The sequence below is a fragment of the Hirundo rustica genome, chromosome 9, assembly GCF_015227805.2.
Source record: "Hirundo rustica isolate bHirRus1 chromosome 9, bHirRus1.pri.v3, whole genome shotgun sequence".
Taxonomy (NCBI): Eukaryota; Metazoa; Chordata; class Aves; order Passeriformes; family Hirundinidae; genus Hirundo; species Hirundo rustica.
This window is the reverse complement of record NC_053458.1, coordinates 24,276,583-24,304,257: the sequence shown is the minus strand read 5'-3', so window position 1 is coordinate 24,304,257 and position 27,675 is coordinate 24,276,583. Positions and strand designations below refer to the sequence as shown.

Here is a 27,675-nt window from a genome sequence, read left to right as displayed (position 1 = left end):
ATAAACTATTGGACTTTGCATTCAGCTTTATTTAGACAGGTTTAGCAACTGGAGCTGCTCTTAATAACAGAAATCCCACCATGATATTCCCATTTTGTCAGAAAATTCCTGCCTGACACGTTCACCCACCCTTTTGCAAAGCACCCAAGAGCTCCATGGAAACGCCTGGATTAAGCCTCTCAGATTAATGAACATATTCTAGAATATTACTTTCCCAAATCACATTACCACTTACTTTCTTACAGAAAGAATTACTTCAATAACCTCCTCCCCAAATGAACATCCCATAATTTTTTATAAAGGCACAAATAAAATTAATCTACAAGAGATGTTGCATTATTAAAACATATGCTGAAATCAACAATGCTCAAGGCTCTATCATGGCATTTTGTTCTTCATTGGTATTTACATATTATTGTGCTTATGTATTGCCCTGGAAATCAGCTTTGAAGTGGAATGATGAATAAATGAAGATTTATTATTACTATCCTTATTAGAGGGATTTTAAAGTCATTAGAGACCAACAGACATAATAATCATATTATATTCAATCTTCTCTAGAACATCTCCTTTGATAGGCCCACTAACTCAATTATTTAAATACATATTTCAGCAAAATGCAGCATGACTTCTACAGGTTGGGATAGGGTGGAAATTTTTATGTTTTGGTTTCATTTGCCAGGATTTGTCCTTACAGAATTCATGGGTTTCATGATGGGTTTCTCTATTTTGAACACCAGGGTTTCAAATTCACAGTAAGCACCTGGTTCAATGTGTCTGCTCAGCTAAAAATAAAAGGTTAAAAGCTGGAGAAGAAATAGGGTACTAAAGGGCAATCTTAGCCTGCAGTGACTTTTAAAAGCTAAAAAAACCCCCAAATCTCTCTGAAGCCATGATCTCCCAATAGTCAATAGACTTGGCTGCAACCAATCCCACCATGAAAGAAGAAAAATAGATCCAGAGGTTCTGAGGAAGAGCCAAAGCAGAACTGCACCACTCTGAGAAGCTCAGTCAAGTAAAAACTACTCATGGGGGAAAAAAAATCCAAACACTGCTTAACTGGAAGGTACAATCCTTACTATTGGTGCTTTCTGCCTGCAGCTTGTCTAGGGAAGGTGCTAGAGGAAGGAAGGTGAACTGTTTCCAGTCGGGTGTAGTCACACAGCGAGGGGCAATTTCCTGTCAGCCCCGTCCTTCAGACCCCACTGCCTGCCCAGGGAAGGCAGCACTCTGCTCTTTTCCTTCAATCCTCTCATTGCTGTACCAAATCCCTCAGGATTTCCTCCCCTCGGGAAGCATCTGAGGCAATGTGGCTATCACAGCCATGAGGCTCATCCCTGCTAGTTCTGCACAAGCACTTGATGTCACATTAGTCCCCAGCTGCCAACACCGCCCGTGTTCAGTGCTCATGCACAGAGCGGTTTATGCTCACTGACATTCTCAGGGTGTTACTGACACATCAGCCACCTTCCAACCTCACTTGACTTCTGTTTCCCTCACTTTGCAGCCTCCTCCCCAAAAACTAACCTCTAATGCCCTTTCCATCACCTTCTGGATCCTCATTTCCCTACCACTCACCTTGGTTTAGCTCTGTCTAATCATACCACAGGGAACTTTCAGTCCCTACAGGCAGCACAGATACTCAGCTCATGGCCACTGGCTGGGTGAGACACTTCTGTCCCCTCCCAGAAATAAGAAAGGAAGCATTAGGGTGAGGTGGCCCTGGCACAGGGTGCCCAGAGAAGCTGGGGCTGCCCCTGGATCCCTGGAAGTGTCCAAGGCCAGGCTGGACGGGGCTTTGAGCATCCCTGGGACAGTGGAAGGTGTCCCTGTCCATGGCAGGGGGCAGCATTGGATGATCTGTAAAATTCCAGCTCAACTTCCTCATGCGCCCAGTTCTGACCTAGAAGCTGTCTTTCATCAACAAAATGTGCCTTCTAGGGATACCATTCAATGCGTTGTTTAAGTCAGACTCCAACTCTGCTAAGAAGGAATCAGTCATGGACTCTGATCTTTAGGAATGACAAATCCCACACCTAAACTAAAGCATGGGCCAGAAAATGGTTAACAGCAGGTAGGACTCCCGACACCAAAATACAGAACGATTAACAGCCCTCAAATGGATCCCAGAATAGCTAAATGATACTGCTGACACCAGTCCAGCTCTATAAATGGGAGCCTTTTAAAATCCCTTCTATCTTCTTGATCCTCTGACTCCAGAAGCTACTTTAAGTTTCCTGTGTTACAGTCTTTGGCCCACAGCATGTGGTTAAACCACACCAAAAAAAAAAAAAAAAAAAAAAAGAGAGACTCGCATTTTGCTAAAAATTGCTCCCTCACTAAGTATAAGCTAAAATCTAAACTCAAATTCTCTTCAGCAACTGATAGAATTTTCTGTTCATGACAGCACTTCAAAGCCTATTTTAAACAAAAGCAATGTACTGAGCTCACAATTCCAAACCCAGCATCCCCCAGGGACGAGAAGGAGCACTGAACAGTCCTGAAGTTTGTTCAACAACTACTTTCTCTTCAGGTAATGCCTCTGGGAATTCTTACTCTGGGATCCACTGGGAGAGCAAGCTAGCTCTCAGAAAGGCTGGAAAAAACACCAGGGAAGTTTGATGTACTCAGTACCAAGGCACCTGTTTTAAGAGTAACAGTACCAAGGAAGCTTATTCACAGCTGACTTGACTTTCAGACAAGTATCTGGGCAGATCTAGAAACTTCATTCCTGAACAGTCTTTCAGATAATTCCTGACATTTTAAAATCTGTATTTAAAGATTTACATCTTTATCTAAAATACACTTCAGGTATACTAACAGAATCTGGGGCAAAAAAAACCCATGAAGCTGACTATGATCTTGTCTCCTATCACTTTACCTCTCCTGATGCACAAGACCTGGATCACAGACAAGTCTTCACAGTGAAACAGATATTTTCATCCCACATTCCCAGCTTCCCAGTACCACTAAATCCCTCAGTTTCTAGCTTCATTGTACCTTCAAACCCTGTTTTCTACAGGACTTGAGAACTAATGTTTTATTGCTTTACATGACGACAGAAGTGAGGAATTACTTTTCTTACAGAACAGATTTTTATTTTTAGGAAATGAGTCAACTATGTTGGTACTCAATGACAAACATATAACAGAGACATATATAAATACATGAGGGGGTCGTGCAACTCGTTGTTTTTGACCTATTCCAGAATTTGTGGAGGTAAAGACAGTGTAGTGCTGCACATCACTTAAAACGTTATTTTTTCACTAAGGATTTCACCTCTGTTTCAAGAGTCATGGTACCCTCCCCTGGATGGGCCAACTGCTTTGTCATTGTGCTGTATCTTAACACACTTTTCACTTTATATTTCATGAAAGGTTAAGACTCCCTCGTACACCTTCCAGAACATTCATGGTGCTGGGAGAAAGCCAGTCCTGCAACACTCACCCCCAAACACATCTCCGTTCTGGTAGTTCTTGCCCTTCTGAGTTTCCTCTTCATTTTGAACAGTAGACACATGCTTGGCGGAGGCACAGCCCATAGCTTCATTCAGACAGCTCCAGCTGGACCGAACCACAGATCATCTCTAGCAACGCCCGCTCATCCTTGCAGAAATAATCCACCTTCCTGCTCGGCTCTCAAGTCCCTTCCACCTAAACATGGCCAAAGAGAGAGGAAAACATTCACACAAGGTACCCTCTATATGGGGAGCTTCAAGGAGGTAAAAAGTGGAGTTTGTGAGGAGGAGCACAAGGGCACAGCCTCCATGGCCTGAGGCTTCTAAAACCATATTCCATAACATGTGGTACAGGAAGGTCATGATAAAGGTACTTCCACGCTGCCCTGGGACAGAGCACAGCAGTTGAACTCAAAGCCTTTTCCAGTCTGATTCTTTAAACCGTGGCTTGAAGAAAACAACACGTAGATCTGTTTCCCACCCGGCCAGCTATTCTCACAGAAGGGACAGGGTTTTGGGAGAAAATAAATCATCAATATCTGCTCTTCCTTTTACCAATCTACCCATCAAGCCAGATTTTTTTAAATCATTTTACTGATGAAGAGCTGCTAATTGCAAGTGTTCGGACAAAATAACCCCTCTAAATCAATTAAAGATCTTATGTTGCCAGATGCGAAAGGCGATAGTCAGCTGTATTATCTTTTCTCTACATGTTCATTATTCCACTCAATCCATAAAACCTCCATTGCTCAAAAAGAAACTCCCCCCCATTTTAAGAAGGAATAACATTCCCTGAACAGTCCAGATGTCACATAAAACAAAAGGGAAAAATCAAATCCAGAACTGTAATATTTTAAGTTAAAAAGAAATTCAAATTCATAAACTGTTTATTGCTAAATGGTTCTGCACTGGAACAAAAGCTACCTCAAAGTTTGGTGAGATGACATGGTTTGCCTTTCCACCAGCCAAACTTTTCAGAAGAAAAAAAAGTGAGAAACTCCCCCTTTAGCTGAGCTATAGCATAAGATCATACACACGATTTCTTAATCTGTTACTTCTGAGCATGTACTTTACAAGGCGATGGCTCATTTTGGTCCCCGCTGACCACAAGTTTATGTGTGACATCAGACAAGCACTCTTACCTAGGACAGGGAGAGCTGGAGCAAGATGATCTTTAAGGTCCCTTCCAACCCAAAGCTTTCTATGACACAACAGTATCCATTCCGGCAGAAATTCCCAAGGGAAATTGTTAATTTCCTTTCCCTGAGCACTCAGCACTGGCAGCACACCTGCCTCATGCCAGGGCAGCTCAGTGACACACCAGCACATGGTCTAGGAGGGTTCTGCTCCTGCCCCCAGCGGGATTTTCCGGCCCATCCCCAAAGCCGAAGACGTGAGGATGTGGTAGCTGGGCTCAGATGATTCCGTTTCTGCTATGGCAGACCATGGCTTTCACCAAGCAAGGGGAAGCACTCTGGATGCAGAACCACCTCTAACTCCTACTCACAGCCAGCTTCCCCCTTATTGCACAGAGCAGTGCTTCTCTCCATTTGGCGAGGGCGTTCCAGAACATAAAATGTTTATCTGCTTTTCCCTGTTCCAGCAGCCACCCCTCCTGCACAGTTTCATGTTCAGTACATCCCCAAACATGCTCTACGCCTTTTTTTCTTCTCCTGTACATGCACACCTGAGCCTGAAATTGCCCCATCCTTCTCTTCACCCTCGGCCACAGTTCATTACTCACCCCAAACCACAGGATTTTATAGCATCATAGAAAAGCTTGGGTTGGGAGGGACTTAAGGCTCATCTCGTTGCAACCTCTGCCATGGGCAGGGACACCATCCACTATCCCAAGCTCCTCCAAGCCTCATCCATCCTGGCCTTGGACACTTCCAGGGGTGGGGCAGCCAGTGTTCTGGGCAACCTACACCAGGCATTGATGCTGTGATTGGAAGGGAGTGAGCACACCCCTCTGGAGTTATTTTTGTAACCCTATACGGTTACATAACTTCCTCCCCCCCACCCCCTGCCCAGGAAAACCTAGATTTTATAGGAAAAGTCAGTATAAAGCCAGTAAAGTTCCTCAGTTTTTGCAGTTCAGGGAGGGTCACAGCTGACAGTTCATCCTCTCATGTGTCCAAGTGGCAGCCTGCACAAAGGTCTTCATCTCACCGTTGGAGGAAACAAGGATCCAAAGGGATTTAAAGCATCAGCCATGCTGTGCTTGGAGATAGGTAAAGACACACACCAGTGTGGGAGACGGAGGAGAAACAGCAGACTGGGAGAGGGAACTGCTACCTGGACTGGAAATGGAATGGGGACTTATTTTCCCAGAGGACATAAATTTGGTTAAGGACAAATGTTTTTAATGCACCACCTGAAACAAATGAGGGGGTAAACATGACCAACAGAGTCCTTGATTCAGATTTCAGAGGAAAGCAGGAGCCTCCAGGTGGACAGAGCCTGAAAACACTGACTTCTGACTTCAAATACAACCAGCAATATTATACCAGGGAAAAGGGTGTGGCCAAGTATGGGAAAAGAAGCAAGGCAAGGCTTGATGTAACCCTGGGAAGGATGCGGAGGTGTTTGGGTGAGACCTGAGTAGGAGGCTGTCGAGGGGGAATTACTGCCTACCACAGCCCAGCACCTCTGAGCAGCAGAACTGCAGGCACAGAAGTACCTGCTGCATGAATTATGCTCCGGCCATCTTCAATTATTTTTCCTGTTTCTTTTTCTGTCTCTCAGCAGGGACTGTTTACAAAAGGGAAAACAGCTGCTTAGTAATAAAACCCAAATGTATTTCACAAAGGAGTACGGGGTTAGGTTTAGGAAGGAGATTCTTCTGTGAAGCTTTATACAGCCAACATGCAACACAACAAATTGTGGAATACTTAATTATTGATTAATGCCCAGAACAGCGATGGTCCCAGGACCATTGAGCTGCAGGAACAACAAAGAGCAAGGAGATACAGAACAGGAATGCAGAAGGATAAAGATCTTTGGGGGAGAAAAGGAAAAAATATCCATGGTCAAATCTCTGCTGCAGCATTTTGGTAACACACATCAACCTCTAAAAATATGGTCACATTGGAAGGCATGCTGTGATTAAAGGAAATAGATGGGGATACAGGAATTGGAAGGTTCACCTTTTACATTAAAGAACAGCAATCACAGCAGCACCTGGAAAAGCCACATAATTAATACTTGAGTTATGGAGGCAAACTTCTCCGGGTGCCAATAAACTGGGCGGAGAAAGCTACTGAAAAATGACCTCCAAGGTGAGTCTAACACACACTTCCAGGTATGTACCTTGGACTGCTGCTAACATAGTGCTGTGAGACACAGAATAAAATAACTGAATATCTCTCCAGATAGAGATCTTCAGTTATCTTATTCACAAAACCACAACCCAGGGATAGTAGAAGATTTAATACAAATAACAGAGTGGGAGGAAAGCAGCATTTTTCACAGGATGGAATCCGAGGTACAGGACAGCACGATGCTCCCCAGCCTCAGGAAACCTCCCCTGCCTGAGGACTGGAGCCCCCAGGGATGAGGTTTGTGAATCACTCAGAGGAGAGGTGTTGGTCCTCACTCAGTGGGATGCCTGGCAAAGCTTTGGGGATGTGAAACACAGCACTTCACACGGCAGGAGAACAACACATCCGCTCCTCCTCCTCCTCCCTCACTTGTGCACAAATGTAATTTTCCCTTTTGTCTCCCACAGCATTTTGGGGCACACAGATTTTCAGAAGCCAAAAATAAAAAGAAGAAGAAAAAAAACCTCAAACCGTTTGCAGTTCACATTCACCACCTACCATCACTAATTATCAAGATTTGAGAGGCAATTTGCAGGCTCTGATCTGCAAAACACTAGTGAGAAAAATCTCTCAGGCAGATCAAAAGTGTCTACACCACCCCCAAATGAAATGCAGCAGGCTGAGGATTAACATCTTACATGCAGGTCAGAAGACCAGAAAGACTCTCAGATGCTGTACTTTGTACCCCAGGTTTCTTCTGAGCTAAAAACAGGGGAGCTCAGCTCTTAGAATAGAAAATACCTTTGGAAACCCTAAGCAATTCCTTTTTTCTTTCTACTGAGCAATGTCTATGATGCATTTTTTCTTTTACCAACTCGTTCAACACTTTGTTAATCTTCTCATTATGCCCTCACCTCTTATTTCTGACAATCAAGGGCTGCATCCCTGACAAAACACATTTTGCTTCCCCAAACACTTTGTACAAATGGAGGACTTCCAGTGTTTTACAACAAATGCATGTTAATTCATCTATTGCAACAGGTGTATTTGTTTTCATCTTTTTCTCAGCTGCCCTCCAACACAAAAGACTGCTTTCTGGGTCTTATTCAACAGCCAAAAGGCATTTTTTGAGCCAAGAAGATATCACTTTTGCCTTTGAAGTGCACCAATGGCCTAAGGAGGAAAGGAAAAAAAATATTTAAAAAAAATGTTCATGTATGGTCTTTTTCTCCTTCTTCCAATTATTCAAATAGGCATGCACAGTGCAGTTATATTGAAAATTAATCCACTGACTTGCTAAATGAGCAGAGCTAAATGAACAGCAGAATGAGAGGTGTGACAGCTCCAGCTGGTCAGTAAGCTGCACAGATAGACCAGCCCTGACAGACACCGGCTCCACCAGCCTGAGCTCATCAGAGAATAGAAGCAAACGAGTCCCTGGGTAAGACCAGGACAGGTCAGATTCAAATTCAAACAGGGGACCCCGGCCAATCCCACTGAACTGTGAATGCACCCATGTCATCCGCCAGGGAGCTGGGCAGAGCTGAGACCCAACCAATCAGGTGTGTAAGCACAGGAAAATTGGAAACCCCTATAAAAGGGAGGGGGGCTTTATTAAACAATAAACTTTGGTGGTTGTCGTATGAACTTTGGTGTGTCTGTCGCGTGCCTGTCTCCAACATCAGCGATAACTGGTGACCCCGACATAACAGCTGCCACAGGTACTTGCAGAGACACAGAGGGCAGTGAGGACTGGGCCATGGAGAGCGGTGGGGAGAGCTGTGGCAGTCCCAGCGGAGCAGCAGGTACAGCTGTGCGCAGCAGAGAGAGCTGTGGCAGTCCAGACCCTTTGTAAATAGAAGACTCTGCTGGGAAATATGGGAGCACGGGCTTTGGTGGAGGAAGACCCTGTTATCAAGGTATGGACCCTCTTTTTAAGGAAACAGGGGATAAAATATGACAAAAGGGCTTTACTTGCCTTGCTAACGTGGTCCAAAAACCACTGATTGGACGTGACTGAAGGAGCCGCCCTTAAGAACATGGGAGTGGGCTGGCAAATTTATAATTGAGGCAACCTCCATATGTGATGAGACCACTATTATTAATGTCACAGAGCCCTGGAGGCTCATTGTGGACTGGCTGAGGCACTTAAAGATCAAATGTGGTAAGAGGACAGCAGCTGGGACGCCACGGGCACCTCTCACCAAGGCAAACACCAAGGACAAGGACACCAGGCGAGGCAGCAGGAAGTACACAGGAGAGGACAGGCAAGACAGCCACTTCACGTCACAAAACCACACAGTGCCACAAAGCCACCCCGTGCCAGGACGCCTTGCCAGTGGAACGTCCTGCAGCCGTGCGAAACCGCACCGCCACCCTGTGCCAGGACATTTCGCCAACGGAGTGTCCAGCAGCCGCGTGAGACTGCGCTGCCATCCAGTGCTGGGACACCTTGGCAGCGGAACATCCTGCAGTCGCGCGAAACTGCACCGCTGCCCTGTGCCAGGACGTGTCTCCAGCAGAGCGTGTGGCAGCCGAGCCACACTGCTGCAAAGCCACACTGCTGTGAAGCAGCATCTGCCACTGTGCTACGCTGCTGCATCAGGCGAGCGTTCTGCAACCATGCCGGATCACACTGGCCACGCAGCTCCCGCAGACAGGAAGCGCCCTGCAGCTGCACCAAGTGCGCTTGCATGGCCATTTGAACCGTGCGTGCCAGAGCCACACACAGCCCTTGTCTCCAGGGCCGCGCTTGGACCACCTCCCCCATGGAGCTGACTGGCCCAGCTCTGAGACCGCACCTATGACCCAGCCTCCACTGGGCACACCCACTCGCCACTGATTCACGGGCAGACCCCGGGGACACATCATCACAGATGCCTGGATGCCAAGCCAATGCCAGACCCAGAAGTAGCGGCGGAATGGAGGATCCCCAAGTTGCAGCGCCACCAGCGTTGTTGCCACCACTACTGGAGTTGGAGCGGCCCTCGGGATATATACCCACTAGGGATTCGAAAGACACCCATGGACAGAACCAGAGCCACGGCCCCCCTGCAGAACCCTGAGAGAACGCTGCTGCCGCTGAGTTGCCAACAGCTTCACCCAACCTGACCAGCATCTGGCAACAGGTAAAGCAAGCCATGATTGGAAGCAGGGATTTCGAGGGAGAGGACAAAATTGACAAGCCCCTATTGGGTTGTTGGGAGCCAGGGGCCGGGACACTTGAAGTATACTCAGTACAAAGAAACAGTGCAACTGTGCCCAATAAATTCACACCCTTTCAGTGGCCAGTTCTTTCCAAACTACAACAGCTTGTTGCCAAACATGGATTGGGGTCTTTTGTCATTGCTAACTGTCTCGGTTTTGAAAGACAGTTGTCTGCCAAGGAAAGTTAGAGCCTCCCTTGGAATGTAGAATACAAACCCTCTTCCCTCCAAATTATTATAATTTTGCAATTACGGGCTTTCAGGCAAAGATATAGGAATAGGAGTAACAGTTCTTCACCAGGAATATTAAAAAAAAAAGAAAAATACAAATGTGGTAGTACAAAAAAAAAACAAGCAAGGAAGCAAACAAAAATCCTGGAAAAAACCCTGACAGAGTCAGGGATACGACCTGGCACCCTGGTGGTCAGGGTGTTAGAAACAGTCCAAATAAGTCCTCCTGGAGCAACAGATGTAGTTCTGTGGAGTAGAGATGGTCCTGTAGAAAGTCCAGTGGCAATGAGATGGGTCTGGTTTTCCTCTGGGCATCCAGTGGAAAAAACAGATACCTAGATGTCTTCAGTCCCAGTTTTTGTCTAGCTAGGAACAGCTTGCTCCTCCCCCCACTGTGTGGAGCATCTCCCGATGGGATGATGGAATGTGTCATGTCATTGGTGGGCCCTAATGGCCCATTATCGGAAGATGTCCCCTTGGAGGATGGAGGGGTGGTGAAAGAGATAAGAAACACTGCCCCGCCTGGTTTTAATGGCGGGGCCATCATCAGAAGGCATCCGCCCCTCTCTGCCCTGGAGTTACAAGAGAAGGATAAAATATCTCCCAAAAAACAGCTTTCAACACATGAAATAGCATACACATTTTTAGGTTACATAATCCAAGACACTAACATGCTGCAATTTTTAACCACTGAGGAAGTAACACCTTTTGATGTCAAGCAGCTGGCAAAATTGATCTATACCCCAGTTCAATATATGGTTTATGAATCAACATAGCGATGCAGTGCAGAACAGCAAGACTAAGGAACCTAAAGGTCTCACAACAAGACCCACTCTTTAGGGCAGGGGTTCTTCAACTCTTAGGACTACCACCATTGGGGGACCCAACTTCATGCCCGGTTACACCCATTAGTGCTAGCACAGATAAAAGATTAGGGGATGCAGGCATTATTTAAGGTAGCAAACATGGCTAACCTGATCCAAAGGTATTCCAAGCATCAGACAGGGGGTCAGAGAACCACACCTGCAATTCATAGGGAGACTGAAGGATGCCATGGAAAAACAGATCACGAATACTGAGGCCAGAAACCAATTAATTTTATAATTGGCAAGGGACAATGCTAATGAAGATTGCCGGAAAATCACAGAACTGATGCCAAATGAAAATCCATCATTAGACGAGATGATAAATGCTTGTGCCAAGGTTGGATCTGATTCCCACAACACATCCTTATTAGCAGTGTCCATTGCAGCTGCTGTATAACTGACATTCCAATGTTGCAGATGTGGATAACAAGGCCACCTGAGAGCAAACTGTCCCCGAAAGCCCATTCTAATGGAGCCATTTCAAGGACAGAAGAATCTAAACATTAACAGTAACCAGTGTGGGAAACCTGGTCATATGACCAGACAATACAAATACAAAGTCTATACTAACACACAATCTTTTAAAGACCGGGGAAAAGGAAGACCAAGCGCAAGGGGGAGATGCACAATTACACAAGCATCTTCCCACCTTCCTGTGAAAGCCTATGTGACCAGCTCACAGGAGGGACTAGAGGATCAGCTGGAATGGATGTTTCTACCTCCATCAACCATACAACCCTAAGTTCATTAAAGGTACACAGAATCACTCACAAGGCCCAGGGGCCCATAGAGAGAGAACTGAGCGCACTGCTTCTAGGGAGACCCAGTGCCATGTTGCAAGGTATCTTTGTACACCCAGGTGTTACAGACACTGATTTTACAGGACAAATACATGCCATGCTATCAACTCCTAGTCTAGAAATGACTATCCCCGCTAAAACCTAAATTGCTCAACTCAACCCTTTTAAGTCTTGTGTCCCAAAAACAGGTCCTAAACAGGAGAATCCCCAGGTCGTGTGTGATCAAAGACATAATATAGTGTGTACCATCACAACGTCTCGGGCAAGTCCCTCGCAAATAAAGGTCAGTGGGAAGATTGACACATGGGCTCACATCACTATCATCTCTGCCGACACTCAGCCATCATCGTGGCCCACCATGGCTGTGAGATCTGCTGTTCCTGGCCTCAGAGGGACCACACAGAGCTGTTCAAGTAGCAGATCTGTGTTGGTCAAAAATCAGAGGGTCAGACAGCCACAATTCGGCCATATATAACATTGCTGCACCTGTGGGGGAGGGATGTTCGAGTGGGTAGGGACAGATTTCTAACAGGGGCCACTGTATTGAAGGGCGTAAAATATCCTATATTAGCCCTAAAATGGCTTCCAACTCAACCTGTGTGGATACCACAGTGGTCCCTAGAGAAAGAGAAACTGCACACCCTTAAATCCCTAGTAAAAGAACAACTAACTCAAGGACACATAGAACCATCCATGAGCCCTTGGAACACCCCAGTATTTTTTATAAAAAAGAAGTGTGGTAAACTGAGGTTGCTCCATGACTTGAGAAAAATCAATGCAGTCATGGAAAGCATGGGAGCTTTACAAACTAGTATGCCATCTCCTACAGTGATTCCTGCCACCTGGGATATTCTGACTGTGGACCTAAATGATTGGGTTTTTACTATTCCTTTAGATCCAGATGATACCCCAAAATTTGCTTTCATGGCGCCATCCATTAAAAAGCTGCACCAGTCGAGCATTATCAATGGAAAGTTTTGCCACAAGGTATGAAAAACAGCCCTACAATTTGCCAGTGGTACATTGCTCAGGCATTATCATCAGTAAGAGAACAATTTCCAGGGGCGTACTGTTACCACTACATGAATGATATCCTAATAGCAGCTCCAACTAAAGACCTTTCACAGATGCAGCCAAGCCTGATGCAAGCATTAAAAACATTAGGGCTGCAAGTAGCACCAGAAAAAGTGCAGCAGCAACTACCCTGGAAGTACTTTGGACTCAAAATAATGGATCAGACCATACAGCCATGAACAATTTGACTCTCAACAAAAATTCAAACTTTAAAGTCAAAGTCAGTAGTGATTTTTGTTCCTTGGGAGCCATGGTCAGAAAATGCTCCCCTCAACCACTGGTACAAACAGCCAGGAAATTAAGCATGTTCTGCCCTTCTATGAATTGCCTGCCTCCTGTGATGCACAAGTCCTGTGCTTATTAGACATTTCAGCCTCCTACAGGAAACAGGCTGTCCCAGAGAGGCAGGTGAGCACAGCAGTGACTGCCTGGAAGGGGAGGGAATCAGCTCCATGCTGTAAAACCAGGAGCACAGGGAAGCACACCATGGCTTTAAACTAAACCAGCACTGACATGAAACCAGCCCACAGGCCTGTGTCCTCCCCTGGGAAGCTGCACTCAGCCCAAATCCCTTTTCCAAGAGAAAACAGGGATACTGCAACTTGACAGCTAAAAACACCCAGCATTACAGAGAAGATCATCTACCAAGTTCTTCTCAGCAGGAAGAGCCTGCTTTGAATTAATTCTACTAATTAATATCACCAGCTTAACACAGGACAGCCTTTGCTCTGCTGACGCTTAGATCACCTTTTTCATCAGAAAAATTAGCTGACTTTCTTTTCTTTTGCTCACAGTCAGGATTTCTGCTGATCCAATACATGGGGTTTTGACATATTAAAGCAACAAGTGATTTCCAAATAGAAAAGCTCTCAACAGCAACATGATACTTCCCGGGAGCCATGTTCTCCTTCCTCAGACTCTTAAGGAGAAACACCACCAGTAAATCCATGGGAAAAGATTTCAAACATCTTTTGTATTTTACAGAGTAAAATATAAATATGGAAGGGAAAGGGAGTTGCATTGCTGCAATCATCCTCTTCATTCACACAGGGTGGACCTAAAGTAGTATCAGCTTGAAAAGCCCAGCAGCATATGAGATGTCAGTCATACAACTTACCACTTTTGCTGTTTCCAAAGAAAATGATTACATTTCATTCTGAATTTCTTTTACCCTCAAATACTTCAGGAGTAGTGATACAAAGATTACCTCCACCATTACAGAATGCAGTTCTAATATTTAATTACCTTCTCCCCTCTTTCTATGAGAATTAATAGACAAAATTTTGAAGATAGATGAGATTTAATTGGCCAGCAACACTCTAGAATATTTGTTTTAGCTTGCACACAGAGATGGCCTGTTTCAGGTGAGAACCCAAACTTTGCAAACATATTTCAACTGCACAACCTCTTCCAAATCAGTAATGGTACCAGAGCTTGTCTTTAACATAGAAGCAGGTAGTACTCAATCAGCTTTATAAAGATTCAGGACGTTTATCCCCATCAGAAAAATCCCCATTCAGAAAAAACTTTTCACAAAAAATAAGATTATATGACAATACGCAGAGAACACCTAAATATTTCCTGCTTCTACAGCAGAGATTGCTGTGCTTGTTAGAAGGACATGACAGAGAGATGTTCACAGAACCATACAATGGTTTCGTTCGGAAGGACGTAAAGCCTATGCCATTCTACTCTTGCCATGACAGATGTCTTCCACTGTGCCAGGGTGCTCCAAGCCCTGCCCAGCCTGGCCTTGGACATTTCCAGGGATCCAGGGGCAGCCCAGCTTCTCTGGGCACCCCGTGCCAGGGCCTAACCACTCTCACAGAGAGGAATTTCTTCCCAGTATCCCATTTAACCCTGCCCTCTGGCAGTTTGAAGGCATTACCTTGCTCCACACTAAAAAAAAAGATACAGTCAACACCAGATAACTAAAAACCCACCAGCAACCACTATGAGGGATCTGATTAAAAGCAACAAGATATTTCCACTGATATTAGAACCTTGATGCTTTTCCTGTTGAAATAAAGAAGTATGTGCTTTACATTTTTAGGAGAGACTTGTTAAATCACTGCTTTTTCTGGAAGGGGGGCAGTCCTTAAAAGAGCTCAGGTCCAGGCCAGAGTCAGTGTTGACACTTGGAGATGCACCCTCCAGCCCTGGTGGGAAGAGGAGAGGAATTCAGGAGAACAAAGCTGTTTTTTCAGTGTGGTAATTATCCCTCAGGGTTTTCCTCTAAAGCAGTGGGTCTTGTTGATGAAGTGTCTACAGCTTCTACATCAATTATTTTAGTCTGATTTGACATGATGGTCGTGACTGCCTAGGTGCAATGGTTGCATCTTTAAATTATTTTATTAAGGCAGAGCAAGGGGAGTGAGCCTTCAGAAGAGAGATGATGCTCAGACCTACCTGTGCTTAGAGGGTACAAAATATTATAGAATTCTCTGTTCCAGTACCTCAGGGCCTTTTACTGTGTCCTGCTCTGTAAAGCACATCTTACTCTTAAACCATGAAGACAGAAATAAAATTAAATAGGAGAGCTTATTGCTTGCTTTTTTTTTTGTACTTTAGAGGTGCCTGAGCTACCTTCCCATTATGGTAACTGCTGGAGATTATTCTTAGATACACAATAAAGTCATGTACTGAGAATTGAACCTGGCTTTTCTGTAGTCCTGTCTAGTGTCTCACATCACATCAGCCTGAGGTGCCACCACCAGCACTGCATTTTCAAAATCCCTTTGGAAATAAATCACAAAACAATCTTTGGTTCTAGTAAGACCTGGAATTTTAAGATTTGAATGTCTAATCTTCATTTTTTTGTTCTTCCACACACTGATTTCCTTCCCAAACTACTTCTTAATCTTCCCTGTGTGCCACCATGAAGGTAGAAATAACCACACTGAGATGAGTCCTAACGCAATTATCTGTAATTGCACATTTGCAGGGTCTCACCTGCCTTTAGACCCACTGATTTATCCTAACAGCTCAACAACAAAAAGCCCCACAGTCACTGACGGGTTATTCCCTAGAAAATCCTTTAAAGATATCCACAAATGAGATGACAGACCCTGGCACCTCCCTCCATCTCCAGCTCCATCAATGAATGATGAATAAATACACAGCAGCAATTCATCTCTCTGCTCAAAAATCCAGCACGGAATTATCCCACCCCACCCCAGGAAACTGCTTCAACACTACTTTGAATACACACTCTCCAGTTATGCTATGAGCTTCCAGCTTCCACCTGGAGACCTCTCCTCGTATCCTGGTATGCTTGGCCAAGCAGCATGTTTGGGCTAAATTCCTGCCCACAGAAGAAAAGGAATGCAGCTGCAAGCAGGAGAGGGGTGGGTGGATGTCCCTGGACATCTCTGCATCCACACAGAGCCCACAACCCGTCCCCACCTCACTTCCAAGGCATTTTTCATCCAAAGAGCTATAGCAGGAGCTACTTTATGCGCCACTGAGGATAAACTTAACACATAACAACTGAGCTATGAAGAAGCCAAGGGGCTGAGATGCTGGGGACCTGCTGCTAATGTGTCAGCAAGGAAACATTTGCCATATGCACGTCTGCTGCTGCTGCTGCACAATTAGGGGATGCAGCAGTTTCAAGGGGCCTCCTCTTTTTGCAGAGGAGCTAGAGAAATAAGAGATCTTTCTTCACTAACCTGATAACACTTAAATGACAGAATAAGTGCAGAGATACTGCTCAGAACCACAGGGGGTGACTCATTCAGGCTGCTGAGGAGCGATCCCAGCACAGGCACCCATTCCATGCACGTCTGCCTCCTCCATGGCTAAACCGGCAGCTGCAGCCTAGCTAAAAATCAGCAGGTAAAATTCAGGATAAGAGCTAACAAAGCAGCTCACTTCACTCTTAGCTCTTCTGAACAACTGCATAAGGTTCAGTATTTCTACTGTTTCGTTTTTTTTCTATGATTTCCTAACTGTAGTCCCATAGAAATGACACAAGCAGGAACAAAAGGGATGCACACTGCAATCTGTGTTCCCAAAATGACACTACTGACTGCTCCCTCCTGCTTTGCAGGGTAACTCCTCAGCATCAAGGAGAACACAGGATTTTTGGTGCTGAAGGACATGGTACCTGAATGTTTGTGCTGGTATGGTTTGATCCAAGGGCCCCGTGCCACATGCTACTCAGTCTCGTACCCTATCCCACAGGTTATCGCCGAGAATCCCCAGCTGGGAAGGAAGCCAAGAAAGCAGGCTGTGCTCTGAGCAGCAGAGCTTCAGAAACCTCCAGCCCAGAACAGGGAGCTGGAAAAACACAGGGGAGAGAGAAATTGGGTTCTGCTCCCATAAAACCTGTTGTGATGCATGCCCTACTTTCATCCCACCTCCCCATGCAGTACTCAGACATGGGAGTTTCTGGACATCCCTGACAGTGGCAAAAACATTTCCTTCAGCACAGATTTAGGAGTTTACTCCAGTCCCAGATTTGGGCAGTAGCTTTCTCTCTTTTTTTTTTTTTTTTTTTTTTTTTTTCAATTTTAAAAAAAGTCTTAGAACATCAGCAGTTACAGTTCCATCTACACGATGAGATGTTGAATGGATTCATCAACAACCAAGCCTGGATACTCACAAAATAACATCTAAACCATGTTTCAGCCTATGATATAAATAAATGAGCAGCAGACTAGCCAAAACCAATTGCAGTATTTTCAGTTCATGTTAACATAGTTATAACTCAAACACAACCAGCCAGGGCAGAGCTGGATCAGTGGCACTGAAGCAGGGAGGGCTGCAGATCTCTCCTCCCAGAGATGAGAGGGAGCAGACAAGTCAGCAACAGACCTCATTAGGATTTAAAACACAGAAACCAGCTTCTGTCTCTTTTCCAGCTACCTACATCTCATTCCAGCTGGTAGCATCCTGTCTCTGTATTTTGACTTAATGTTACATTTCCCAAAACTGAACAGGATAATTGTGTGTAGGGAACTGGGTCCTATTCTCCATTTCATACACCTGTATAGTGTATAGTGCTCTTCAGCTTTGAGCCCAGTTTAAGCACCTGCTTGAACTCAAAAACCACCACTTAAAACCAATAGTGTATAAAGCACAACCTTCTATTTCATGGTGTAAACTTTTCCTGGATACCACCTGAATTGATTTAAACCAAATACCATGCAGAATAGTAATGAAGCAATTTTTTGGTATATAAAGAGGTTTAGAACCACCCTGAGAGCACTCACACCTCACCCATGAACCCCAGATCAGAAAAACCCATGCAGACCTGAAGCAAAGGGACACGGCATCCTTTTGGAAAAGTCTGTTACGTATTGGGTTGGATTCAGCACCAACACATGCAAACACCACGCCAGAGCTTCCCGCATGCACAGCATGGATGCAGGGACTGCAGAAGGCATTAAATAATGTAAGTCATCCTTGCAAAGTGTGTGCGTGCCTTCACATCTCTGCAGGAACAGTGAAGAGTATAAACTCATCTGTGCTGTCCACCACCAAAAACTGAAACTGGAGCTGACCTGGCAGCCAGGAACCACCCAAAACTATTTTGAGTCCTGCTTCCAACTCCCTTTAGGCAGCACACAGAATGTAACCCATTGAGGAAGGAGCAGGGGATCGGTCACACGGGAGTCCAGCTGTGGGACTGGGAAGCTTCTGGATGCAGGGAGATGAACTGCTGGCACATAGTCCTGCAGTTGTGAAAGGTTTATCACTGAGCAGGGGCAGGCTGGAGGAAATAATCCTGAAAGCACAGGACAAATGGAGCGTTCTCCCACGCCCCCTCACAGCCGCCCGGCCAGACCACACTGGCATTTTCCTGCCAAATGGACACACGAATAGAAAGGGAGGAAAAGCCCAGCTGGAAACAGCCTCACAGCAGTCAAAGCAAGGAGAAAACTCATACAGAGCAGGGGAAAAAATACACATTCTGCTCAGCTGTAGGAGCAGAGAAAAAATGTATTATAAATAATTGAAAAGGCTTCCAAAGACATTGAATACTATCAGTAGGAATTGAAATGTAACAGGATTTTTAAAAATAATTGTACTTCAGAACAATACAAATGGCTATAGGATCATAATTCATGTGGAAAACCCAGGTCAAAATAGGCCAGAGGAGGCATGAAAAAAACCTACTAAAGCTCTGCAGATATTCCTGATGTTTTCAAATTAAGAGAAAACTGATGGGGAGAAGAGTTAATGCAACACTGTTCAATTTGTGAGAGTGGGACAAAATAATACAAGGCCCCTGAAGAAATCAGAAATATGGATTGCAAAAGACTGAGACAACTTTGAAAAGCAAGGACAACAATCTGTTAGGCTGGCCTCGAGGAGGGACTGAGCAGGGACTGGCTCTGAGAGTGTAAAAGCATCCCCCAGGCTGGCCCTCACCAGGATCCCCACTCACACCTCAGAGCAGAGGACAACATCCACAGGCAAGTGAAAATTCACCCACCATACTGTTCTCATCATCTTGAGGACAACACTGTCTCCTAAGTATTTTCCAAGTTCTTCCACTGTACTCTAAGCAGATCTCCTTTTTCATTGGGATCAACTGAGCTGACCCTCTAGCAGTTATTTTGAGTTCTCCTTCTGCCCACACGGATTCTCATTACAATTACTTTATTATTCAGATACTTCTCTTTTTCCAGCTCCATGTCCACACATCAGGGCCTTAGTTATTACACAGTGTCACTAGGTAAGGGGCCAAGGAACGTGTACCTCTGTGAACTACCCACACAGCCACAAAGAATTGCTAACGCCTTCAACAGCCTTCAAACTTTATGTACCTTGGCCTGCTGATAACTTCTGGCAGAAACTACATGAAAACCATCACATTTCAATGGTGCTTATACTCAAGTGTCCATAGCCAGGCTGGTTGGGGTTCTGAGCAACCTGGTCTAGTGGAAGGTGTCCCTGCCCATGGCAGGGCATGGAATGAGATGAGCTTTAAGGTCCATCCCAACACAAACCATTCTGGGATTCTAGGATTCAACAGCACAGCATAAGCTCAGATTTTTCGAAAGCCTCTCTAAAAGGTTGTCAAGGCTTTATGATGTTCCAGAGGGACTTGTCTCTGAAGTTTTTCTAACACTGTCACGTTAATTAATTTGGGAAGTGATGCAGTGCTGCTTAAATTCCATTTATATTTTGTTCCTTCTGTTGTTTTGTTGTTATTTCCCTCCTGGTGTCCAGCAAGGACTAACTGCAGTAACTTGAGTTCTCCATGCCCAGCTCTGCAGGTCCAGCAGGACCATTCCACTGTCCAGGGTCCGTGATTCCCCGTGACAGAGGCACTTGGACACAGCTGCATCCCATGTTAAAAGGCAGCCATCCAGCTGGACACTGTTGAGCTCAAAGGCTCCTTTACTCCCACATTTAGCTTTCTGCACATGAAAACAGCAGCTGCTTTCCTGATACTGCAGGGTCAATTCTGCAGTATCTTTATGGGCTTTTTCTCCCCCTTTTAGGGTCAAGTGTGAGCAGAATCCTTTTTGAAATTAGAAAAAGAGAAGTTTATGAAGGCTGAATCAGGCTGGCTCTCTCAGATACACTTTTATTATGTTAGGAAAGAAATACTGAGATGAAATTCAAAAAACACTGAATTGGATATTAAAAAGAAGAAGGGAAAAAAAAAGGAAAATGTGAGGGCCAATTGTGCAATGTGGTGGCACCACACAAACCTAGCTTTGAAACAGTGCAGCTACAGGTATAAACCAGTGCCTATGCAAGGTCCTGTAGACTGCACACCTCCCTCCTAAACCCATGCCTGGATGGTCATGGCTGCACAAGGAGCCCATAGCTGGAAGCTGATTCCATGTTATTTGTAAGAAAAACCATTTAACTGAGTCCAGTTCCCTAGAACAGCATTTAACTCAAAACAACACAACTCTAAATGCTGCTGTCATTTAATCATTTATAGCACTTGTAAATCATCTGCTGCCAGAAAACTGATAAACCCAGGCTCAGAAAAATCAGCATCCAGAGCAATATGCACCAAAACAGTATAAATCCTTCAGTCACTATTACTGTATTTTTCCATCCCCATATTATATACAAATTCTGAGCAACTGAACTATAACGCTGTAGCTGAACACTTACCAATTTTATTTTAAACAGACTATTTAAAGGTGCCTTTATCCCACTGTAAAAAAAAAAACAAACCTCAGGACAGCAATGGCAGAGAAGCATCCACCCCAGAAATGATAACCAGATTCCTCTCTCTTAACTTTCTTTCTCTTCAGTCGTATGTTTTATAATTAAAAATTACATGACAGAGAGACACTATTTTCTCATTTACAGTGAATCATTTAATACATATGTCAACACTCATAAAAAACCCCTTAACGCATCCAGGTGAAGTTGACATCCTTAAAACTCCAAAGGCTAAATCCAGAACATCAGTGTGAGAGCTTGAAGCTAAGAATGAGCAAGGACAGAACTACTATGACTGGTTCATCAAGAGTGACCAGTTTCTATTCAAGGCCAGGTTGGAAGGGGATTGGAGCAATCTGGGCTAGTGGAAGATGTCCCTCCCATGGCAGCAGGTAGAACAAGATGGGGTCCCTCCCAACTCAAACCATTCTAGGACTTTATGACAGGTTTTAAAAGATGCTGAAATAAAACCTAAAAATTTTATGCTTTCCTTACCTTTTTTTTTTTTCTCTCACTTCCCCTTGGCTAAAATAGAAGCAAAGTCTAAGTGCTCAGGTTTACTAAAAATGCTGTTAAGTTTTAAACCAACAATAAACAAACTCAGGACATTCTGCCCAGAAATCATTTCACTTTGCTTTCTGATAGGCAGCTTTCTGTAATGCAACACTCCCTCATCTCCTTACTCTGCTGTGTGGTAACACCTGAGTCCTTCCTATTTATGACACCACCATCACCACCCCTGGAATGGCTTTTTCAACACAGCCAGACCCAGTGCTTGGCTGGAAACCTGCCACTGGAACTCAAAAGGAATCCAAGCAGCACAAGAAGCAGTTCTGATAAGGATTTCACTGAAATCAGCTTTGTGTTGCACCAGTATCATTCTGCTTCCTCACAGAGGGACTGTGGGAAGTGACTGCTTACTGAGATGGAAGAGACCCTCTAAAGTCCACCAAAACACCAGGGAAAGAGAGAAATGCCATGGGAAGAAGGGAAGAAGTTGCCTAGCAACTCTCTTATTCTGATGGCCACTCGGGTGAAAGAAGCTGAAAGGATAAAGGTAAAAGAAATAATCACAGAAACTTTGTCTCCTCCAAGGTCCTCAGCTGACCTGAGTCCCATTACTTAAATAGTTTTTGATGGGCTAAGCCAGCCTGTGCCAGCTGCGGATGCACGGCAAAAATAACAGGAAACAGCAGCTACCCAATGAAGAAATAAAGCAGCAGAAACCTTGGGAAGGCAGGCTTGATCACCTTCAGGATGCACACAAAGCAGCCACTTGGATTTCCATACCCAAATGCCAACAACTTCCTCCCAAGAAGCACAGAAAGTGCACCAGAGATCAAACTTTAAATACAGCCAAGATGCCAAAACAGGACCAGCAATTCCTGGGGCATTTGCCAGCCAGCACCAGCTGGAACAGAGGCTGTGACCCAAACAGCTCAGTTAATCCTCTCTTTTTAGGCAATAAAAGGAGCTTGTACAGGCCTCTGAATTCAAAGAACAAATGATAATGTTTAGTCAAAATGTGACAGGAGGAATGATGTGGGTGCTCACAGATCCCAGGGCTTAAAGCTGGGTTTTTCAGCAGCTTCAGCCAGGGTAATATACAGATCCCCCAGCTGAGATCCAATAGAACAAGGGAGTTACTTGATGCAAATAAGTGTTTCTGTAGGTACAGTGGTTTAAAAAGAAAAACAAAAGTATTGCTTTTTGCTATTATTTGACATAGAAGATCAATCTGTGTGTGACTAGTGCATTTCAGTCTATAATGTAACTGATAAAAGTGTAATGGAATTAATCTTCATTTGGGGTTGTTTAAGTGCCTTATGGGGGGGAGGAGGAAAGGATCTGATTTTATATAAGCCAAAGTACAGCCTCAGAGAGGGACATTAAGAGATTTTTTTATCAGTGTATAAAAGCCAAGACCGGTATTTCAGAGCACAGCAGACTTATTCATAAGAAGAGGAGTAGTAATCCAATTTTACATGATAAAATCCAAAACTTTTGTATTTCACCATGGCACTTAGCTTCCCTCAATGGTCTGAGAATGAAAAGCCAGCCCAGGCTGGCAATTCCCCCCCGAGTCCCCAGGACTTCTTTCTCTCCCTGCAAGCCGCCACACACCCTCTCAGAATACCAATGACATGGGATGGGACAACTGGGAACCAAACCAAGGGGCTCCAGAACAGGCCAGCACAGTGCAGCCATAAGTTCTGTTTATTTTAGCAAATCTAACTAAAGACATGAGGTAAATACATTGCCCTGGTCACTTCTCACCCATTGCACAGTGAGGAGTTAATGAGGCAGAGCTTGAGGTGCACGGTGTACCCCTGACACTTTCCTGCTCCCCACTTAGCAAGAACATGGTTGATTGATTGATATAAAGCCTTAAAGGATGGATTTACTCACACTTACCTGGGAAAAATATTCCATTTTCCATCCAAGCCAGCTAGAGTGGGAAACACCCTGGAAAGATCTTGAAAATTACAGACCGATCGGCCTTACAAGTTGTTTGAAATCAGAATTAATGATAGTGTTTGAAAGCAGCTAGAGGAAAATGTTAAATCAAGAAATTTTAAGCTTCAGTCAGGGAAGTGAGTGCGCTTTGTTTTGTGGGATAAAGAAAATGTCATGTTACTTGAACGTTCAAAAGCCAGGGACAGTGATTTGAAGGAGCTTTATTAGAGACATTTGGGAATTGGCTTAGGAAGGTACCTCAGAATGTTACCTGGCCTGCCAGAGGGAAAAGAAGAGGGAAATCTTCACAAGAGCAAGTTCACCCTCAAGAGGTGAATGTCACTGAATGTCCATGGAAGAGAAGAACTCCCCTGGGAATGCTCCAGAGCCAGAGCCTAATCTGGGACGGGTGAGCAGTCTTACAGCCTCCCTGCCTCTGTTTAGTCCTCATTAATCCTACTTGGTAATCAACTTCAGTGACAAAAAAACGCCCCAAAACCCCACACCAGTATTCATTCTTGAATACAGATGTGGGCTAAAACACATTTCCTGCAAGGAGTGGTCAAGGAAGAACTATACGCGATGGGTGGTACTAAACTGCAAATACATGAAGACTAGAGAAAACGGCACAATCCCATGCAGCCGGAGAACAACCAGACAATTAAGCTGCCTGAACTTGAAATAAACTTATATTGACAAGCACAAGATAACACAGATTAGAAGCAATAATGTGATGCGGGCTTTACTGTAGACAACTCAATGACAATGTTTCACAGGGATTCAGAAAACTCCATGAAAACTGGACAAAAAGCAACACATAAAGCTAGATCAGCACTGTGATATTTTATTTCTTGCCTTCATTTCAAAGCATAGGATATTCTAAATACTGAGTTAAAATACTTTTTAAAAACTACATCAAAATATTAGTAATGATTTGTATAGCAAGATGAGCTGTAACAGATACTCACATTTTATTTTGGTGATCGGGATTATATCTCACAATCATCCCCACACGAATTTCATCTATGCACATCAACAGTCAACTTGTCTCACCAGCAGAAGGCTTCACCCTGATAGACTGTAATTCAGTAGACCTCTCACAAATTCTAAATAGCCCTCCTGAAGGCACAGCACCATTTCACAGCAAGTTCTAGTCACAATAAACACTCTGCAGAGGTGTCATGATGTGGCATCCTAACATGTCAGGCAATTCTTGCAGATTATGTCTGTCTCATACAATCTCTGGTGAAAGCCCCTCACTGCTGGGAACTATTAGCAGACCCATAAGCAGCAGCTCCTCTTCTTTAATTTCTACCAACCATGGGATGTTGTTCATCCAGATTAAATTTTCATGCTCAGCATGAAATTCCATATGCAGGCCTTGATGCATTCCCTAAGAGGGAAGCGTTTGTATTCCTGAGCAGCATCACAGTCAGCTTATGCTCCCAGACAGCTCCTTGCCAACAGCCCTTCATTAAGTCTTCAACTCAACCAAAGCACACCATTCCATGAGCTGCCCTGTCAATGGATGTTTTCCCTGTAAAGCAGCATCGTATTTCGTACGAGGAGGCTCAGTCAAAATAGCAGAGCAAGGAGAGCTGAAAAACAATCCTGACTGACACATTTCCTCCCACTTCCCAGACTGAGGGCAATGCACTCTTCCCACTTGGATCATTTCCTGTTGGTCCCACACATTGAGTCCACACATTTTCACTCATCTCACCGAGTTACTTGAATTTCCTTTTTTCAAGGAGTATTTTGGACTGCTTTTTTAGCCTAGAAAACCTCTGGAGTAAAACCCTACATGAGCTTTTTTCTTTCTCTCCTTAGACTTTTTATGAAAGTTCATTAGATGTTTCCAACAAATTACTGCTGGCTAGAGGGAAAAGCCCAGCCACCCTCAATACCTTCTTGGTTCAGAGAGCAAAATTTGTATCTTCCAACTCCCCAAGGCAAATGAGGCAAATCTAGGACAAGTCATGAGGGAGCAAGTGAGCAGAAGCTGTGGGTACCTGTGAACATGTGTTAAAGATGTCTCCCCTTACATCTTCCCCTCTGGCATGAAAATGTCACAAAGGTGTATCTGTCCTTACAGATATATATAAAAAGTATGTATATACACGCACATATACATAAAAATGTTGCCATATTCTGTTAGCTTTTTAATGTTTACATTCTAGAGTCAAGAGTTTCTCACGCTTGTACCATAAACAACGGTTGTTTTTTGCATTCCTTTCTGATGAGGAACACTGATGGACTTCTAGCCTGGCCAGTGGGATGGAGATGTGGTAACCTTGTTCTCCAACCCCTGGTCACTGTTTAGAATCTATATAAGCAAGGTCTTGGTAAACAATAAAGCTTTTCTTCAGCCTTCTTCTTGGAGTCAAAAGTGTGTGAGTATTCATTTTCTCTTTGTGTGCTCTAGCGACATAAAAATATGTGTATGTACATCCTATAAAGCAACACAAAGCATCTAGAAGGCACCAATACACACATCTTTGCATTTCAAAACTAGGGTTCCTAAAAATGCCAGTCCTTACCTCTTCCTCCTCCTCCCATGGTACCAAGCTCTCTCAGCTCAAACAGATTTAAGATCATTTTGTGCTAGAGCTCCTGCCAGCTGGTTTCCAGGACAGAAAACATCTCCCATTGTCTTAAATATCAAAACTGCTTTCCAGAAAGGCTGCAAGGCAAGCTTTAAAACTACTTTCCAGTTAATTATCCCAGCACTGGCTTTTAAAACATTTTCCAAAACTGTTGCAAATACTTCCCATGATTATAAAAGCTGCATTTATTTATTGCCTTTAACCTAAACCTCATGTGGTCTTGATTAATATTAATCCAAATGAGAACTCTCCCTCTAAATAACAACACTATGGAACTCCTAAATTAAAGTAGTATATTCTGTGACTCCTCCAAGAAGCTGGGAAGAACTGCCTGCAGGAGAGGAAGGGCCCATAACCCTTGTGACACACGCATGTCAAGCTCCCCAAGACGAGGCACTCACGACTCCAGATGAATTTTCAGTAATCCTGGGAAGCTTCATTTCTGGCAGAAACAGCTCCAGCCTTCAGATTTACGTAATTTCTCCTCGATGCCAAGCAACAGCCAGCAGCCTCAGCTGAGCTGTGTTCTGGTGGTTCAGGTTAAGAACAAGCTGTGAAATCACAGCACAATTCCAGATGCCAGGCAAAGAAATGGCTGCACCCTACTGGGGTTCTGCTCTCCATGTCTTTCCAAACATGAGATGACAAATATAAAGGACTGTTAAGACTTTCAGTGTCTGGCTGAGCAAGCACCACAGGGAAGGGTCTTGTAACAGAGCAAACAAAATTGGTTGCAGCAAATAATCATTCAGGTTTTAATTAAAACACAGCTCTCCAGGAGCACTAGTTTGGTATCTGCTATGACTTGGAAATTGTTTTGTTTGGGGTGGGTTTGGGGTTTTTCACTAAAAACAATGCATTTGTTGTACACTGACAATATTCTTATTATGCAAAACAAAGCTTTATACTACAAAAAACTTTACTTTACACTACGCTGTACACTACTAAAAACTTTAAAGCAGGAGACAAGGACAAAGTATAAATGCTGACAACCCTACAGTGAAGACAGTGTCAGAAACCTTCAGATGCTAATAATATCCTTTCTTAATTGTAGGCTTCTATTGTTAGAGCTTCACACTATGAAGATGGGAAACAACACACATGAAAAATAAATTAAATTTTAAAAATTGCTCATGCCATTCATAAGCATGATCCATCCTATCCCCTGCAGGAGACAAACCAAGAAACAGATAATTCTATCAAAACAGCAGGAGAATGGTACAACTTTAAATCATAAAAAAGGTTACTAAAAGTCTTCTGCTTGTTTGTTTTTACCCCTGCTTTAAATTTTACTCTCATCTGCTGAGCAGAATCTTGTTTTCTTGCTTTAGATAACGACGGCACATTTGGGAGTTTGATAGGATGCTCTCACATGACCTTTCTCTACACCAAAAATTTTTGTCTCTGAGTGCACATATTTTACAACTCTCTATTCCTTTGCTTTAGTCCCTGCCAAAAACAGCCATTCTGAAGAATGATGAAATATTCACCAAGGGCCTCCTTGGTTCACACCTGCAGCTGCTCAGGCTGTAAGGCCCTGGTAGAGGTGAACTATTTACAAAATTGGGGTTTG

The 27,675-nt window shown here is 44.1% G+C and overlaps 1 protein-coding gene across 2 annotated transcripts in view; it reads right to left on the bottom strand.

Annotated features, from left to right (window-relative positions):
- The window catches only part of C9H1orf21 (chromosome 9 C1orf21 homolog), a 113,222-nt gene that overhangs the window by 60,211 nt on the left and 25,336 nt on the right, over window positions 1-27,675 (bottom strand). The window contains exons 1-2 of one of the 2 annotated variants that reach the window (XM_040073396.2): window positions 5,202-5,219; window positions 3,448-3,653 (exon numbers count right to left, since the gene is read on the bottom strand). In XM_040073396.2, the coding sequence (XP_039929330.1) occupies window positions 3,448-3,541 (94 nt within the window). In that variant the 5' untranslated portion in view covers window positions 3,542-3,653; window positions 5,202-5,219. Of the gene's footprint in view, window positions 1-3,447; window positions 3,654-5,201; window positions 5,220-27,675 lie in introns of those variants that run through there. The other variant, XM_040073395.2, reaches the window with a different exon arrangement.